This window comes from Brachyhypopomus gauderio, chromosome 15, assembly GCF_052324685.1.
Source record: "Brachyhypopomus gauderio isolate BG-103 chromosome 15, BGAUD_0.2, whole genome shotgun sequence".
NCBI lineage: Eukaryota > Metazoa > Chordata > Actinopteri > Gymnotiformes > Hypopomidae > Brachyhypopomus > Brachyhypopomus gauderio.
This window is the reverse complement of record NC_135225.1, coordinates 17,471,726-17,490,280: the sequence shown is the minus strand read 5'-3', so window position 1 is coordinate 17,490,280 and position 18,555 is coordinate 17,471,726. Positions and strand designations below refer to the sequence as shown.

The window sequence follows — 18,555 nt, the reverse complement described above, 5'->3', positions numbered from 1 at the left end:
CTTTATTCACTGAACAATAATAATACATCAGTCGTAAGTCACGGTTTTACTACATCTAATTATGTTGGTTAATGTCATTGAGGACATTTAAGCACTGCTGTTTGGTACAGGAATGTTTGCATGAAGGAAGAAACACACAGATAGTTTATCACACATGTAACATATATCTATAGTCTTATTACTATTATTAAAGTCTATAGAAGCACATAGAAACACACTGTGCCTGATCCTTGGGTTGTATGTGCAGAGTCATAGCACAGAAGCAAACACTGGACGGGGGGGGGGGGGGGGGGGGGGAGCGTGTGGAGTCAGAGCTACAGGAGAACACATGTCAGAGTCGCTGAAACATCGAACACGGAGGCAGAATGTGCAGATTAAGATTAAACTAGGTCCTATCTCAGGATTCTCACAAATGCAGTGGAAATGTGACTCTAGGCCCTACAAGGGTATGCTGTATTGGACAATAGTTTAGCTAATGCATCACTCAAACAGCAGCCGGACTTTTCATTTTTTGAAAAGGTGTGTACACACAGAACCCAACAATTTCATAATCAAATATTGGTTGTTTAATATTAATTCACATACAGGTTGGCTGACTCATTTTTCGGTGGAATGTTAACACTAATATATGAAGCGCAAAGATTGACCATGTCCGGGTTAGCCTGGGTTAGCCTGCATTAGGCTGGATTAGCTTGGGTTAGCCTGCATTAGGCTGGATTAGCTTGGATTAGCCTGCATTAGGCTGGATTAGCTTGGGTTAGCCCATACCCAAATCCAGCCTGCTGTTGGACTCATTAACTGAAACAGTAACAACTGTAAAGGACTGTTCCCGCCAAACTCTGCTGCACAGGGAAGGTGTTGGAGGTCTCATGTCACAGGTCATACACTAGGGTGACCAAACGTCCGTATTTCACGTCCTGTCCCGAGACATGTCCGTATTTCACGTCCTGTCCCAGGACATGTCCGTATTTCATGTACTGTCCCGGGTGTGAGGAAATGTCCTGGTTTTTAAAATACCTTCATTGGTTCATTTGTTATTGGAGTTTTTTTGGTGACTTTTACTGAAAAGCATTTTTAGTAAACCAACTGTAAATATCACGTTATTGTAGGATTGCGTGGGCATATGTTAAGTGAGTTTATGCCACAGTATATGTGCCGCAAACCCCCCGGCTCCAAGGTGTCCTGGTTTTCCCAAATAATATAGCTCAATGTAATCAAAGGTAGTACATATCTGAGCAAACATGGCAATGAATCATCAATGCTGTACCTTGGGAATGTCTAAAATTACATATTTGATCTCACAGTTTGTGTCTTTTCAAACTGTTCTTTGACCTGTATCACACACATACACACACACACACACACACACACACACACACACACACACACACACACACACACACACCCCTCCTATATAGCGACTCCTTATTTATCTGCAGCTTTACTATTGAGAAGATAAAGTCTAAACAGTCCACTATAGAGGAAGTGTAAGCCATGGTGGCTGGGAAGAGAGAGAATCACAAAAGGTAGTGGACAGAGGCTAAGATGCAGCATGCAAACATCAGTTACCATAACAATAGTGGTAAATTCCCACTATTATTACTAAAATGTGCAGTGGTCCCAGTGCACACTGTACTGTGCAAAATGTTGATGGGTACAAAGGCTTAGCAGACTCTTTCATGGACAAGTGATTTTGAAAAGGTGTGTACACACAGAACCCAACCATTTCATAATCAAATATTGGCTGTTTACAAGGCCAGGAAACGTTGTTTTGAACGCCTAAATGCAAGACTTACTACTTGCTTGGAAATGCATGTCTGTGTAACACTGCAAACATGATAAACAAGCTTGTTATCACATTAATTAAACAACTGTTTTCTAATGAAATATGAGTTTTCAAGTCATTGTTCAAAAGTTGCACAATAGCACTAAGTTATGCTCAGAAACACTGTTTAGGGCACTTACAAGGCCAGGAAATGCTGTTTTGAACTTCTATATGCAAGACTTACTACTTGATTGGAAATGCATGCAAACATGATAAACCAGCTTGTTATCACATTAAATAAAATTACCCACCATTCATAGCTGTAATAATGAGGGGCTAAAGAGAGTCTGTGGTAGAAGTGTTGTTATTTATGGACAGAGAATTATGTGACACACTTTCTGGTAAAATAAGTCTCACCTGTGGGAGTGATGGGAGTGACTCAGTGAGATGGAAATCTTACTTGAGATGGGAGTAAGTGACTGAGATGAGTGTCTCAGTTGAGATGGGAGTGTCAGTGAGATGGGAGTGTCTCGGTTGAGATGAGAGTGACTCTGAGATTAGTGTCTCAGTTGAGATGGGAGTGTCAGTGAGATGGGAGTGTCTCGGTTGAGATGAGAGTGACTCTGAGATGAGTGTCTCAGTTGAGATGGGAGTGTCAGTGAGATGGGAGTATCTTGGTTGAGATGAGAGTGACTCTGAGATTAGTGTCTCAGTTGAGATGGGAGTGTCAGTGAGATGGGAGTATCTTAGTTGAGATGGGCGGGTCTTAGTTGAGATGGGAGTCTTATTTGAGATAAGAGTAAGAATAAGTTGAGTTAAATGGGATTTTTATCAGGGGTTTTAAGCCATAGTTTCCGTCCAAATGCCTAGCTAGCTACATTTAAAAGCATTTAGCTTACCCGTGATATAAACAGCCACTGCAAAGTAAACGATTTTATCACGGGTGAAATGATGCATTATCTCTCAAAACGATTCAACAAAATAGACTAAACACAACCTGATAAGAGACAAAGGGAATAACACTCTAGGTTTTTAACTAGAAACAAGAGTTGTGTTGAACAGTACCTCATTACATAGAACAGGACTGAATTAGTAAACCTCTTTAAATGCAACTAACTAGCTAGAGCAGGAGTGGCCAACCTACGGCTCTTTGCCTGGTTTCATGGGTCTCTCCAGCCGGTCCTCTCACCTGCACTAACGGTGTGTGTCGTGGCTCGGTTACCTCATCAGCTCTGAGGGCGACACACTGCTACCTCTTCGTGATGCGCGGTTTGTTTACAAGTGCATGTGCGTGAGATGAAAACACCGCTTCCCAGTCAGGACAAGATAATTTAATTAAACAATTTGTGTCAAGTTCGCTCTCAAAATGGCAGGGAAAAAATATGAAGATGAACAGAGGACATTTTTAACAGAATAGGCAAAATAGGCAGTATTTTTTTAACTTTGAAAAATACAAGGGTTAAAATCAAGAGGCTAAAAAAAAAAAAAAAAAAAAACCAGACACAATTTCAGTGCAAAAATAACAGCTCTAGACATTCAAATGCGTTTAAATTTCGAAATCTAGTGCTTCCAAATGTTACTTTCCATAAAGTGACCTTGGGTATGAGAAAGACACTAGGCTATATAAATGAAACATATAACTTCAATTAACAACTATTCTTCATCGTCTTATTATTATTATTATTATTATTATTATTATTATTATTATTATTATTATTATTATTATTATGGCTAATATGCTTTCAGTGGGTCATATTTGCTCACCAAAATGACACGACTCTTCATTTACTTGCAGTGATTTTTTGTTGTGAATATCGTCAATATTACATACAGAAACGTTTCATGATCTAAAGACAGATGGATACAGCGTTTGGCTCGAGGCACTGGATGCACATCAAGCGAATAAGTTAAGCTATTTCATTCGTAAAAAATAAAATAAATAAATAAGATGAATAATCGACTCCGCGATCCGGCTCAAGGAGCCGATTCTTTCGTGAACGACGCACTTATTTTACGTAACCAAACAGTTGTGGACTTTGGGACCTTCGCACTGAGACAGTTCGCGTTAATGCTTCTCGTCTGCAGCTGGACTACGCTTTAGTTTTACAGCCTCTTACACACTCTGGGTGACAGCCGTGGACGAAACATGCAGACTTTCCAAAGTATTAAGTAAGTAGTTGACAACACACTCAAGATGCGTTTGCATGACACACGAGTTGAAACCTTGTCAGAAAACATTACATTTCGACCTATTGATGGCCTAGAAGCGACATTGCTTAACATTTTTTTAATACTTAGTCTAGCCATCCAGATTTTGTCGTGGCCCAAATCTAGGTCAATGCATTTTCTGGGATTCCCTAATCAAGTGTAGTTATTTATACACTGAAAGGTCATGGATTAAAGTTTATTGTTAAGAGATAATTAAATGGGCTGCGAGCGCGTCGCTGGCGTTCTCCACGCGCCGCCTTCCACCAATTGCAGCGTTGCAGAAGCCCGCGGAAATGTTAGCCGAACTATGCTAATTGCTGTATTTGAGCATCTGGTTGTGTAACTACGAAACCCAACTAAACTCGCTACTTAATCCCACTAACTGCTCCCAAAAGGACCCCTTCCTATTCTGTTTTTGAGTGCGTCTCATAGTTTCCTCTTTTTTCCTCAATTAAAATCTGCTCAAATTACATTGACATGCAGTCATCGAAGCCTTCTAAAACTAATGTGATTATCTTACAGTTCTCAGTGGTGGGAGTATTGGTGAATTTGTGTTTTATATTAATGTATACATAATAAATTAGTATAGTAGATTAAGTAAAATTAAGTCCAATTGAGTAAAATGATCTCACAATATTGGCATATAGATAACAGGTGTCACAGGGCACAGAACAATTCAAGTTTCCGTTTCTCTCTCACCCAGTAGGGCTTTTCTGACTCGGCTCAGATGACCAATAAGAGCTGGACCTTTTGGCTCTTTTTGGTACACAGAACTTTTAAAATATAAGTCCTAAAAGTCCATATATATATTTTTTTCCAGACAGGTCATCCTCAATCTAGACCACTACAGTCTTAAAGTCTTGGCCACTACTGCTGTTGGAATTGGAGGCCTCTTATGCTACTTGGCACTGAGGAGAAAGCCGAAAACGATCCCGGTTGGAGATGGGTGGTGGAGAGTTGGTGAGAGGCCCCTCAATGAGGACACAACCATACATCCTTTTGTTGTGGAGTCGTCTGAGGAGATGATACAGGTAGAGGAAAGCAAATGTTTAAACGTCTTCCTAACCCTAAAGGAGATCTTCACTGGCTTCTTAACATAACACGGCTTCTCCAGACTAGAATGGATCAATAATAGTCCAAAATGGCTTATTAAAAGTCCGATGAATCCATTGTTGAAATTAAACCATGACTTTACAAATTATGGTAGCGTCGCAGTTTCTGAGACTGGCAGATGTTCGTGGTAATTATTCAGAAACTAAATCTGTATAATCATCCTAATTCTCATCTTCAGGATCTTTACCAGCGTATTGACCAGACAAGATACACCAACAGTCTGGAAGACTCTCGGTTTCATTATGGATTTAACTCTGACTATCTCAGAAAGGTAGTTTCATACTGGAGGAATGAGTTTGACTGGGAGAAACAGGTCAAGGTACTTAACAAGTACCCTCACTTCAAAACCAACATTGAGGGTGAGCAACTCCACACACAGCTCTATGTTAAACTTTGTGAAAAATATGGATCCGTCGCAACGATGAAAGTGTTGGTTTTAATTTGGGATTATTTGTACTTTATTCTCGGCCACCGCTTTATTACAAACATCGACCTCACACCTACATTCAATGGACATGTTATTACCTACGGTGTTTGCCAGGTGTGTTAATGTGTGTGGTTATCTGACCAGTTTGGGCACAAGGGTGTTGTGTTGACAGGGTTTTTGGATATCAGTGCTACGTATTGAAATGGTTCTGCCATACCAACACGCAGGCAGCGGCGACCTTGGGCTTTGGGGTGTGGTGGAACTCCTTCTCTGCTGTCACTAGTGTGTAACATGTTTGCAAATTAATCAGAAGAGTATTTATTTTCTTGCAGGAATGGTCGCAATACTAAAATTTGCACTATTCATTAGGCTAGTCATTAATGTATACACTTGTAGTGACAGCAATACATAAATTCAGATCTTCAGAACGAAGTGGAAAGAACCTGATAAATGGGTGAAACCAACAGCTACAAATTGTCCTTGCTCCCATGTGCTTATCTTTCCGGTACAAGGACAGATCTCAGGAAAATCCCCAACTTTGCAGGCAGACTTTATCTCTGACTTCTCAAATGGTTAAAGTAGCTCCTAAGGGGATGTATACAGTACACGGCAGCACCTCTGAAGAATCCGCACTGTTCCCATTTCTCCTGTTAGGGTTAGATGTGCATTTCATTCACGTGAAGCCCGCTCGGCGTGCTGGGCAGAGGGTTCTGCCGCTCCTCATGGTGCATGGCTGGCCCGGCTCCTTCTACGAGTTCTACAGGATCTTGCCTATGATCACCAACACAGAGGAAGACGTCGTCTTTGAGGTGATCTGTGCCTCCATCCCAGGGTATGGTTACTCGGAAGCCCCGCAGGTGAAAGGTGAGACATTCTGTGTCGATCCTTTCAAAAGCATACACCGTATGTATGTTAGAACTTTAGCACTGTAACAGAAGCTGTTTGATACCACAGGGTTTAATACCATGGATGCTGCCCGCATATTCCTTAAACTGATGGAGAGACTGAACTTCACTGAGTACTACCTTCAAGGCGGGGACTGGGGGGGCTTTATCACCTGCAACATGGCCCAGATGAAGCCAGAGTAAGCCTGCCAGTCACACACTACACACACTGGCCTCTTTCACAGCACGTTTTATAAGCGGCGTGACATTTTACAAACTCTCTTCCGCTTTCCCTGGAATAAGGCGTGTGCGAGGTCTGCACCTGAACATGATTACTGGCCAGGCGCCAGGCACCATGACCTTATTCTCACTCGTCATCGGGCGCTACCTGCCTTTCCTGGTGGGCTTCACCAGAGAGGATGTGAAGAGAATGTATCCTTACATGGAAAAGAATGTGTACGAACTACTGCGTGAGTCTGGCTACCTGCACATCCAAGCCACCAAACCCGACACTGCAGGTATCCCAGCACGAGCTCCGTCATGGCTGATGCTTTGTCATTTGTCTATAGCTTTAATGAACATAAATTAAACCTAGGCCTCCAGATTTTGTCATTTTTCTGATAGTAGAATTAGTGTATGTATGGTACAATACATGTCATTTAATGGTGCACTTTGAGTACAGGTTAGGGGTGATTATAATTACTCTTTTTATTCACAGGATGTGGGTTAAATGATTCTCCAGTGGGCCTGGCTGCCTATATTTTGGAGAAATTCAGCACATGGACAGATATGAAAAACAGGGATCTCAAGGATGGGGCTTTGGAGAGGTAAAGAAGGCAGTCAAATGAGTGTGTACCACCCCCTCCCATCAGTGGTACCCTATGTATATATCAATGGGTTATTTAAAAAAAAATTATCACCTGGTGAATTTTAAAGTCAGTGGGACCTTAAGATCCCACTGAAAAAACTGACAAATTCAACCATTAAGATACGAAAAAAATAATAAAATTAGTTTTGAAACCTTTTGTACAAAGAATTACATCACCACTGGTGTCTTTTAACAGTGTGGACGTGAGCAAGACATAAAATACTATATAGTAAAAACTGAGTTTAGGCAGACTCAGATTTAAATAGAACAGACTAAATGTGATTTAGAAACATGGTATGAACCGGCTCCTCTTAAGCAAGCTTATGTTTGTAAACATCTTTGTGCCACAGAAAGTTCAGTCTGGACGATCTCCTCACCAATGTGATGATCTACTGGACTACCGGCTCCATAATTTCCTCCATGCGCTTCTACAAAGAGAACATGGGCACAAACTTTCAGAAGAGAGTGGACAATTTGTGAGTGCAAAAGCCTTCTTCTCCACTAGGGGGCACATGACAGCATATGTTCTTCAAACAGGCAGCACAAGTTTAACATGATGCTTACAGATGCATGTTTACAGGTCCTGCTTTAGTTTGGTGCTGTTCTTAAATGTCAGTGTTTTATGTCGTTTTGATTGTACTGGATAGTTTGGGGACTATTTTCATCATCAGTTTGTAAACGAAAGAGTTTCTCCTGTAGCCCGTAACGGAGGTCTGTGTTTCTCGCCCGCAGGACCAAAATATACGTCCCAGCTGGATTAGCATCGTTCCCCCACGAGCTGCTCCACTGCCCCAGGTCCTGGGCCTACTCACGCTTCAGAGACGTGCGCTCCTACAACTATATGCCCCGGGGGGGGCACTTCGCAGCCTTCGAGGAGCCTGAACTACTGGCCAAGGACATGCTGCAGTTTGCAAAGAAGGTGGAAAGCAAGAGGCTCAAATAGAGCCCCCACCCACTTCAACATTTTGTGAAGTCACACTGTGCCAGGACTGTAAGGAAAATGAGGATTGATCTGGATGGAATGTAGCTGTACGTTCAAGCTAATATGATTACATTGGGGGTTTTTTTTGTGTGTTTTTACACACGTTTTAAGGGAGCTGCTGAATACAGCGCAGCTGTAAGATCCCAAATTTGGTCCTGTTCAGAATGATTGCACTGTTCAATGTGATATGAATAATGAATAATAACGATTTAAGTATAATAAAATCACATTTTAGAAATGAAACAAATTATTCATCCATCAGTACTTTGTAGTATTTTGTCCTATGAGAAAATTTAATAGCACGTAGATAGAAGTGACACTACATAGCACCATGTGTAAAAGACATTTGGTTAAGTATAAAATCAGAACGGTGGACGTTCAATTAGAAATAGTTTAACTTTGCTCTTTTGCCAGCCACAATTTATATGCTTTTCATTCGGGAGACAACAGACATGTAAGTACGTATACAATGTCAAATAAAGCAAATGAATTAAAATGTTAAAAAACAGCAGCCACTGGCTAACTGTCAATCATCTGGGACGAGCTTAATTAAAAACCAGTTAAATTCCCCAGTGAGGGAATTTTGAGGCAATACCTTTGAGGTATTGATACCTGAGAATGCAGTTAGGAGTCACTGATCGATTTCTGAACACTCATTCTCTAATAATAAACAACACACTTCCTTAGCGTGAGGCTTTTTGTCATTTACAGAAGCCTTTAACAGTCACTGGGGCTTGAAACCAAATATAATCATCCCAGTCTTGTGTACCGGCCACTGCAAGCCCACGTGCAGTAGACGTGTCGCAAGCTAACGAAATCACATGCCTCTTCACCCTCGCAGGGACTTTGAAGTCGAGCTTCGGTTTAAACCACGCCACGCCGCAGTCCCTGTGTCCGAGCGCCATGACCGTGGTGGCCATGAGCCGCACGGGCCTCACGTCAGACAGCAGGTCGGCCACAAAGAGCGTGCGGAAGAGCTGCCTCAGGCAGGAGGAAGTCCTCAACGTCCCGACGCCACCTCCCACTACCACGGCCTCCATGTCCACCTCGTACAGCTCGGCGGGGAGCAAATTGGAACCCCCCAGCATGAAGAGTACCCGGGGCACGTGGGTCAGGGAGAACAGTGCCTCCAAGTGGATGAGCACATCGTCCAGCTCCTGCAGGGTCCGCTGGCCCCGGTGCCAGTTCACGCCTCCCGATGGTTTTGTAGGCTTCCTGGCTACTGCGTCTTCTGGCTGTGTGGAAAGAAATAGTGGAGTTTGTCAATTGCGCAGATTATGCAGAAAACACAAAACGGGGATAAACCTGACAGGTGCCCCTAAAAGACAAACCCTAACTGAACTATTTAATTATGGATAAACGCATATAGAAATACTGTACACTGTTCATGCAAGAACAGCCCCACGTCAAGGAACTGTGCCATTCCAGAACGCTAGGCGCTTTTGTTTTTTTAAGCATTGGATCACAACACAATGCAAAGGTATTAAAAACCCAAATCACCAAAATGACCTGCACATTAGAAATTTCAAAAGAAAACATGCTTGGTGTAGTCCTTGCACCTCATGTTAATAAATAAGAGGATTGTGTGTGTGTGACGTATATGCTTTATAAGCTTTTTTACAAAAATACTTTTTTTTTTTACCGTGGTTGTGTGTTGCTGTTTCTGAAAGAATACCATCTGGTCATATGTCATGGGCAGCTGTTGACGCTGGTACAGGATACATTTCAGCAGCTCGCAGACAAATCTGCAGCAGCTGTCCTGTGTGACACTGCCGGGGAAGACAATGTCCACGCGCCCTTCCTCTCTGGCTTTCCTCGCGGTCTCCTCATCATCACATAAAGCCTGGGGTGCAGACACTGTCCTGAATTCAGCATCCCACTGCCTGGTAAAATCACTGAGCGGAGTGTCACCTTGAAATAACAATTAATAGCAACATTGCAAAATAAAATAAAAAAAAAGAAAGAATTGAAAAATGTAGAATTATTTACAACAACTTTAGTCTGTTGACTTTAGTATGTGTCTGTAACTAGTTACATACTGTTGAATTGAGGCGACTTTCACTCACTGGTTTCTGGCTGATGGTCTGGTGCTGTTCCCCTCCCAGAAACGACATCTCTGTCACTCATATCCTCCTCTTCGCATAATCTCACAGTCACATCCCGAGTAAAGTGCTTATTTCTGACTTGTGTTGGTCGCTGGGCGTCTCCGCAGCGGCCCGTCACCGTCACCGTCACCGTCCCCGCGGGTGTAAACCCACACAAGTCCCCCTTCACACCGTGCGGGTGTTCCGGGTCGTCGCGGTCCCCTGCGCTACTGATTTCGTTGTTCGGACACTTGTATTGACTCACTTGGCTGAGACGCTCATTGCAACTATCCGTGGAAATGGCGTTTTTCACGGCAGTCAAATTGTTGTTCACCACTCCTTCCGTCTTCAACTCCTCGTCCATTTCTCGCCCTGTTTGAATTTCGCCCCTGGTAATGCATCATGGGAAACTGCAAACCGGAAGTACTTCTTGCCATCGCCAGCCAATAGGTTTCAGCCGTACAAATTCCATAATACGAGCATAGGATTTAGCAAAAGTCCGTATGATCATAATGACGATAATAATATCTCTGGTACCACTACAGCAACAACAATAATGAAGCAAGCGATGTAAGATACCAATTCCATAAAACCCTTCAGGTCAGGTTAATTGAAATCAAGCCTACGCAAATACACCAATACATTTTGTTTACTAAATCCCCCTCAACAATTTTGTCTGTAATTCAGTCTCACATAATCCCACCTGGAAGGTCCTGAGATAAGTATTTATTTTAAACAGTCATCACCCTCTCAAAGTCTTTCAACTTGCTATACTCACATTCCTAGCAGTCCAACAGGCAATTATGAATATTCAAGATATACATTATAGACCAACACAACAGCTATCTGAGTAGCTGAATTGCTCTTAGATCCATAGTTAGACTTTCCAATAAATCCTTCTTATAAACTCAAAAAGCTGCCTTTTTTAGGAGGTGAGGGGAGGTTCTCACTGTCTCTGAGGTAATTACATATTTTGCAGCAAGGGCTGATGTGGGCCCTGCTGCAATAACGTTTTGGGTTTTCTTTGAGACAAATTGAAATTTGGGGGCTGTGTTTCTCGTGTGAAAAAGTCACATAATCTTTCTCTCTCAGATCATTCCTTACACATCCTGACCTCGAATTTAGTTGCTATATGTCGCCAGACCTAGAACACGCATGCGCTGAACTCGGTGATCATCTCTGGAGGTTTTAGTCTGGAGGTTTGATCTTATCCTAATTGACTTTAAGTTACCCAAACAATATATTCTTTTTGTTGAAGAAAACAGGTTTTATGGTCAAAAATGTAAAAAAAATCTATATATAAAGGGAAGACAAGAAAAATGTATTGTATTATTTTAAATAGCTGGGTGAAGTAGAGCTTGACAGATTCACGCAGGCGCACTGAGCTCCTCCCGTCTGTAGTGCACACGGGCAAACCCTCGCTACCCCACTGCAGTTCGAGGCGCTCCAGGATCAATCTAGCCTGATTCAAGTGTGTGTGGCTGAGATCGGAGTGCCACTCGAGGTGGTCCTATCATACACTCACTTCCCGGTCCAAAAGCCCAATCGCTCAGCTGCGGTCCCCACGTACAGTTAAAGGCACACTCAAGGTAGGCTGCACTGGCTCCAGTGTATTTTGACAGCTTCTCAGGTGAGGGCTTCACGCTCAGGAGCGGTTTCGCTTTCTCTTGGGTTTCCTGATCCACTCACTGTGAGCCTGGGGTTGTTCAACGCAAAAAACATTTATCCGAAGCCCACACATCACGGCACCATGAGCAAGAAGAAAAGAGAATGGGGAACGGAGAAAGGTAAGCGTGTGCTGGACTCTGGACACTTCAGCTAGATAAGCCTCTGATCATGCTCCGTGTCTTTCCCCTGGTGCAAAACAGAGCCGGGCTGAGGATCCGCTTGGACAGCTGGATCAGAACCGACATGTGGGCAGTTGCGCTCCACGCCGAGCTGGCGGTTCCGCTGTCGTCGCCGTTTGGTGCATGCAGGTGTTCACGCGGTGTTGATGAAGTTGAGAGGGTCTCAGATGAGGGTTCATCTCTTCTGCTCTCATGCCTTCAGTGGAGAAGCCAGTGGTGTCAGTTTCAAAGGGGGAACAAACTTATTCCACCTTCTCGAAAGATCATGCAGGAATAGTGAGCAGGCACGTGAAACGCGCGCCTCCAAGAGAAATTCTCGTTTGATGAATGAAACGAAACGGAAGTGATGAGGATCGTACAGCATGGCATGTTTTCCAAGTTAGTTCCCACTTTGAGTGGAGTGACTCTCCCAGAGATATTCAGATGAGATGGTGTGTTAAAAAATCCAACACACACCAATCTCACACTGTCTTTGGTCCATTTCATTCAACATCCAACCACAGTTCCTTTTCTAGCATAACAGCGTTGGCGACCGAGGCCGTACGTGAATGTGTAGACCAAAGAAATTTAAAGAGCATGTCTGGGTTACTTCTGTCCAGTTAAAACTGCATGTACGATAACTTTGTCCGTGTGAATTTGCTTGCTGCATAATGAGACACAAAATGCACAACTTCTGTTTAAAAATGTACATCACTAAATACTGTACAGTGGTGTTCACATAGATGAATTATGTAGAATTTTGAAAAAGATTAAGATAAAAAAATATATATTTTACTGTTTGGAATCTCTCAAACATACAGTCTGAACCTGAAGGTATTGGACCAGTGCTAAGGAGCCTAATGAAACATCTAACCAAAGTGAATCCCCAGGAGCTCAAGCTAGTGGGAGTCTGGGACAGCTAATGGAGCTGTCGCCACCACTGCCTCCAACAGTCTCCACCTTGCATGACGTGCAGAACGACTGAGAACGAGAGTCAGAGAAGACAGACTAGGACAGGGACGAGGGGTAGTGAAGATCACTGGGTCTCTGGGTTGACTGCACTACCCTTTAATGACCATCAGGGGTCTCAGTGTGGTCCCATACTACACCTCCCCATCAGATCCTGCTTTGCTGGTGACTGCCCATGCTTGTCAGTGGCTTCAGTGCAAGTCCCAGTGCTCTGACTGCTGCTTTGGGTCAGTCTGTAGGAGAGGGAAGAGTCTCGTGTCTCATCTCGACCTGTCTTGTGGGTAGAGAGGGAGAGAGGGTGGAGCCATGTCTTCTCACAGAGAGCTGTGTCTTCATTCTCTAAATAAGTATTGGCAATCACAGGGTTGGGGCTCAAGGATGTACTTCCGCTACCAGCAACACCATCTGCCTTCCGTCCTCTAGGAACTCAGTTTTGACTCCAACTTCTCTCACTTGCCTCGCCACTAGCAGACGATGTGTCATGGAGCAGGTGGTGGAAGGTTTTCATCTGGCATACTAAATTCCTTTTATTGAGCTATAACATAAAAGGAGACATTACCAAGCAGCATTCTGTATCGTTTGATTATACTGACCAGGTGAGAAATGGTGAAATGTGAAACTCCTCCTCCATCACGAAGGGCTTCATAGGAAACGTAGTCTGAGCCCCTCTCCGAAACAACCAGAGCCGTGGTAATTAGCATACGCTACCCAGAAGGTGACCTTTTGACCTTTTATCAGTGGACTACAAAAGATTAATCAGTCTGTCTTTTATTGTTATACTCTTCACAGATGGTTTTCAAAAGACCACGTGATTCTTTGTTAACTTGCGTAAGTAAATATGTATCCCACGGAGTTACTGAAGTGGAATTTGTAATATCGGTTTTATCAGGTTGCTTGGTGTCCAGAATGTCTCGAAAGGACACGGAGTAGTTATGAGAGTTGTGAGAGTTGTGGTTGCCTTCTGCATGTGTGAGTGTGTTTTTCCCTAATAACCTTTTCATTTTAATTTTCACAGAGCGTCTGCTCAGTCTTGGACAGGAAGAAAGACGTAAAGAGTATGTCAACTATGTGGCTTTGGACAAGATACCCAGCTGGAGGCAGTTTGTCAACAACACAGGTATACGCCATAGTCCAACGCCATAGTCCAACGCCATAGTCCAACGCCATAGTCCAACCCCAATGCTCATCAGTGAGCACCTAATCACCAACACACTAATTAAGAAAGAAAGAGAGCTGGAAATACTAGAAAATTCTATTTGCATTATTCATTATGCAAGAAAGTCCACCTCTACTGGTTAAGCAGGTGAACAAAACAATGTGAACTATTTGTAAATTAATTAAAAAAAATTCCTCTTATTTCTGCCCTTGAATGCAAAGCACACGTCTAAGATTTATGGTGGCCAGCGGAGTTCAGTTTGTTTTCTAGCAGTACCAAAGTTGGCATTACTTCCCGAGGTGGCGGAGTCTTAATGATACTTTATTTAACAAGTTTTTGGCAAAGGTGAACCACTGCTTGCCATATTACGATAGCATATCATTAACTTTCTTTTTGAGACTTCTCATCTGATCATGGTACAGCAGTGGTGTTTGGATAGACGGGCACCACACAACCGTGTCTGAGGGAGGATTGTTGGCGTGTTATCCTGATATGTGGCACTGCTCACTACAAAATGATTGTGAAATTAGAAACCTTTAAGCACTTAGAATTCAGCTCATAACGATTTGCTCCTGTGAGAATAGTGGAGTATTTTTGCAGTTCAATAATTTTTTTAATGAGCTGCCAAGATCTTGAATCACTGTGTTAAAATCATTAGCATGGCGGGAGTTTCATTCAGGTGACCAGTATGTGTGTTACTCTGAAGGTGTGTTTCCAGTGTTTTTGTTTTATTATGATTCTTATCATGCATTTTGTTTTGTTTTGTTTTGTCAGTGTAATTTATTGTCCACAGTACTGGCCCCCGGTAACTCAGGACACTTACTGGGTTCTGATTTTGTAATGTTGTCTTAGTTGAGGAGATTGAGACAGGGAGGGGGGGGGGTTAAGACCTATCTGTGCATCATAATAAGGAGGGAAATGTATAGAATGCAGGAATGCAGCTCTTCAAATGGAGTTTCTAAGGCATGCTGATGCCAACGTTAAAGCAATAGTTTTTTGCACTATGTTCTACATATTTCATAGTTAATTTGAATTAGTAAGTAGAGCACCTTGCATTGTTATGCAAATACCACCACAAGCTGTTACTTGCATGGAAAAGTCTGATTCCAAGACCACTGTAGCATTGACAATCACATGGCACACAACAACCAACACAAAACTCAAACAGAGTGAGGGAACTCAGACAGGTGTCTAAAACAGACTTGGAGCAGTCTATGGAAAAAAGGTATTTTCAATGCGGTTTACAGATCGTATATTTGCAACCAGAACTTAACGTAGAGTTTCAGAAGGGCATCTATGATTTGCACCATGTTTATTTGTGTAGTGGTCCTAAAGCCGCGTGGGACCCAGGACGCATTAAACATTCATGTCCTTATAGCTCCGATTATGTAAATCTCACAGCTGCTACAGGTGCAGCTCCCTGTCACAATTATGGCTGATTTCATCTTTGTTTTTAAAGTCTCTGAATAAGTAGTTTGCAGCGACATCCATCACTGCCTTCTGTGTGTGTGTGTGTGTGTGTGTGTGTTTGTGTGCGCGTGCGTGCGTGCGTGTGTTTGTGTGCGTGCGTGCATGCGTGCATGTGTGTGTGTGTGTGTGTGTGTGCGTGTGTGTGCGTGTGCCATGTGAGCTTTGGGTGGCTGGCACAAAAAGCTTCAGTATATTCCTGCTTTTCTAGGGATCTGGTGATTGTTGAGCCTTTAGAGGAGGATTCATCTCAACAGTACACTAGTTTGACTGAGGCAGTAACAGTTGTGCCCTTAACTGCAGAGCGTAAAACCTCATTCTCCAGGTGAAAGAAGATTGATCAGTCAGTCGGAGTTGACTGCTTCTTCACCACTGTCCTTTAGCATCAGGAGCCTCGCTGGAAACCACACCAAACGTGCGGCCTGTGGTGGGAGAACTGAAGTTCGAGCCAAACTCCATACCTGAAACTCCACCTCTATTACCCCCAATTTAATCTTCATCCTTCCTGTTTGCCCCGTGATGAATCTTTCACCCCTCATCTTCCTCGACTCCTCACTGGTTCCCACATGTCTTGCCTCTGTCTCCATCTTCTCCCCCCCAGAACTCCAGTCCAGAAGTTCTCCCTCTGCCTCCCTTGGTCTCAGCTCCCTCTGTACCAGCCCTCATGGCCTACACCCACTAGAATGTAATATGATGTATTATTACAGGACTAATCTTCTCAAATTATATATGTGACATATGGTTCATATAAAACATGTATTTTCAACAATGTTCCAGCATTTTTTAAAATGAAATTCTGCAGTAGCAGATTTAGGTCATCTGACTTGTTGCATATAAACCTGTGGAATTCTGTATCTTTAGATATTTAGGATGTTTGTATCTGATTTTTGAACATGACTACAAGTCATTTTGGTCCAAACTTGAGCCAATATTATGATCATGATCCAATTAATATTTTACTGTAGAAAGACCAAAGATTGGAGTCTCGTACACCTGTTGTGTCATTTAATGAGGCTCCCATATCCGAGGATGTCGAGACCTTTTATTCTGGTCATCTGAAATTAAAAGAACCTGACACAGTCTTTCTCTTGCTCTTAATGTCAAACATGTGGTCATTTTTCATTTTTCACTTCATTCTTCTGCTACCAGGCGTCGTACCAAAGGCTAAACAGACTAAATAACTGCACAGATCACGTTCCAGTGTGACCTTGTAAACAGCTGTGTGCTGCTGCTCTCTGACATGTGGCCGCACACACCTGTGCAAGCAGCGCTGGTGGGGGCGCTGTCTACCATCAGGCCAGAGCAATGGAGCCCAGAAAGCTTTGCTTCTTGATCAGGTCTTGCTGGGATACAGGGCTGCAGTTTTGCTTAGCCACAGTTTACCCCCACCTCCAGCAGACAGGGCGCGTGCCCTGGAAGTGAGGGTGTGTGTGAAGGAGTGAGGGTGTGTGTGAAGGAGTGAGGGTGTGTGTGAGGGAGTGAGGGTGTGTGTGAGGGAGTGAGGGTGTGTGTGAAGGAGTGAGGGTGTGTGTGAGGGAGTGAGGGTGTGTGTGAGGGAGTGAGGGTGTGTGTGAGGGAGTGTGGCACGTGTGTGTGAGGGAGTGAGGGTGTGTGTGAAGGATTGAGGGTGTGTGTGAGGGAGTGAGGCATGTGTGTGTGTGTGTGAGGGAGTGTGTGAAGGATTGAGGGTGTGTGTGAGGGAGTGAGGCATGTGTGTGTGTGTGTGAGGGAGTGAGGCATGTGTGTGTGTGTGAGGGAGTGAGGCATGTGTGTGTGTGAGGGAGTGAGGCATATGTGTTTATGAGGGAGTGAGGCACCTGTGTGTGGGAGTGAGGCACGTGTGTGTGGGAGTGAGGCACGTGTGTGAGGGTGTGAGGCACGTGTGTGTGTGATGGAGTGAGGCACATGTGAGTGTGAGGGAGTGAGGCACGTGTGTGTGTGAGTGAGGCACGTGTGTGTGGGAGTGAGGGTGTGTGTGAGGGAGTGAGGGTGTGTGTGAGGGAGTGAGGGTGTGTGTGAGGGAGTGAGGGTGTGTGTGAAGGATTGAGGGTGTGTGTGAGGGAGTGAGGCATGTGTGTGTGTGTGAGGGAGTGTGTGAAGGATTGAGGGTGTGTGTGAGGGAGTGAGGCATGTGTGTGTGTGTGTGAGGGAGTGAGGCATGTGTGTGTGTGTGAGGGAGTGAGGCATGTGTGTGTGTGAGGGAGTGAGGCATATGTGTTTATGAGGGAGTGAGGCACCTGTGTGTGGGAGTGAGACACGTGTGTGTGGGAGTGAGGCACGTGTGTGAGGGTGTGAGGTACGTGTGTGTGTGATGGAGTGAGGCACATGTGAGTGTGAGGGAGTGAGGCACGTGTGTGTGTGAGTGAGGCACGTGTGTGTGGGAGTGAGGCATGTGTATGTGTGATGGAGTGAGGCAAATGTGTGTGGGAGTGAGGCACGTGTGTGAGGGAGTGAGGCACGTGTGTGTGGGTGTGAGGCACGTGTGTGTGAGGGAGTGAGGCACGTGTGTGTGAGGGAGTGAGGCACGTGTGTGTGAGGGAGTGAGGCACATGTGTGTGTGAGGGAGTGAGGCACGTGTGTGTGGGAGTGAGGCACGTGTGTGTGAGGGAGTGAGGCACATGTGTGTGTGAGGGAGTGAGGCACGTATGTGTGGCAGTGAGGCATGTGTGTGTGTGAGTGAGGCACGTGTGTGTGGGAGTGACGCACACGTGTGTGTGTGATGGAGTGAGGCACATGTGTGTGTGTGTGTGTGAGGGAGTGAGGCATGTGTGTGTGTGAGGGAGTGAGGCACGTGTGTGTGTGATGG

General features: G+C 44.0%; 3 protein-coding genes across 4 annotated transcripts in view; 2 read left to right on the top strand and 1 right to left on the bottom strand.

Annotated features, from left to right (window-relative positions):
* Nucleotides 1–3,761: 3,761 nt before the first annotated feature.
* Nucleotides 3,762–8,545, top strand: ephx5 (epoxide hydrolase 5). Its single transcript, XM_076975133.1, has 9 exons — nucleotides 3,762–3,934; nucleotides 4,794–5,004; nucleotides 5,265–5,445; nucleotides 6,168–6,377; nucleotides 6,468–6,597; nucleotides 6,701–6,915; nucleotides 7,116–7,224; nucleotides 7,616–7,741; nucleotides 7,998–8,545. The coding sequence occupies exons 1-9, from the start codon at nucleotides 3,912–3,914 to the stop codon at nucleotides 8,206–8,208; spliced, it is 1,416 nt and encodes a 471-aa protein (XP_076831248.1). The 5' UTR covers nucleotides 3,762–3,911; the 3' UTR covers nucleotides 8,209–8,545.
* Nucleotides 8,518–10,761, bottom strand: mad2l1bp (MAD2L1 binding protein). The gene is made up of 3 exons (XM_076975134.1): nucleotides 10,314–10,761; nucleotides 9,890–10,158; nucleotides 8,518–9,482 (listed from the first exon to the last, which is right to left on the bottom strand). Exons 1-3 carry the CDS (start codon nucleotides 10,693–10,695, stop codon nucleotides 8,949–8,951), a joined length of 1,185 nt encoding a protein of 394 aa, XP_076831249.1. The 5' UTR covers nucleotides 10,696–10,761; the 3' UTR covers nucleotides 8,518–8,948.
* Nucleotides 10,762–11,742: 981 nt separating this feature from the next.
* The window catches only part of macrod2 (mono-ADP ribosylhydrolase 2), a 44,194-nt gene continuing 37,381 nt past the window's right edge, over nucleotides 11,743–18,555 (top strand). Inside the window, exons 1-2 of one of the 2 annotated variants that reach the window (XM_076975397.1) lie at nucleotides 11,743–12,118; nucleotides 14,142–14,243. In XM_076975397.1, coding sequence (XP_076831512.1) covers nucleotides 12,082–12,118; nucleotides 14,142–14,243 — 139 coding nt within the window. In that variant the 5' untranslated portion in view covers nucleotides 11,743–12,081. The remainder of the gene's footprint in view (nucleotides 12,119–14,141; nucleotides 14,244–18,555) is intronic. The other variant, XM_076975398.1, reaches the window with a different exon arrangement.

Excerpts from the sequence above, each read along its gene's own strand:
- ephx5 (XM_076975133.1), top strand. The coding sequence starts at position 3,912 with ATGCAGACTTTCCAAAGTATTAA. Across the intron at positions 6,378-6,467 it reads GGAAGCCCCGCAGGTGAAAG|GGTTTAATACCATGGATGCT; the intron begins GTGAGACATTCT and ends TTGATACCACAG. Across the intron at positions 6,916-7,115 it reads CACCAAACCCGACACTGCAG|GATGTGGGTTAAATGATTCT; the intron begins GTATCCCAGCAC and ends TTTTATTCACAG.
- mad2l1bp (XM_076975134.1), bottom strand. The coding sequence starts at position 10,695 with ATGGACGAGGAGTTGAAGACGGAAGGAGTGGTGAACAACAATTTGACT. Across the intron at positions 10,159-10,313 it reads AGACCATCAGCCAGAAACCA|GTGACACTCCGCTCAGTGAT; the intron begins GTGAGTGAAAGT and ends TGTTATTTCAAG. Across the intron at positions 9,483-9,889 it reads AACAGCAACACACAACCACG|CCAGAAGACGCAGTAGCCAG; the intron begins GTAAAAAAAAAA and ends CTTTCCACACAG.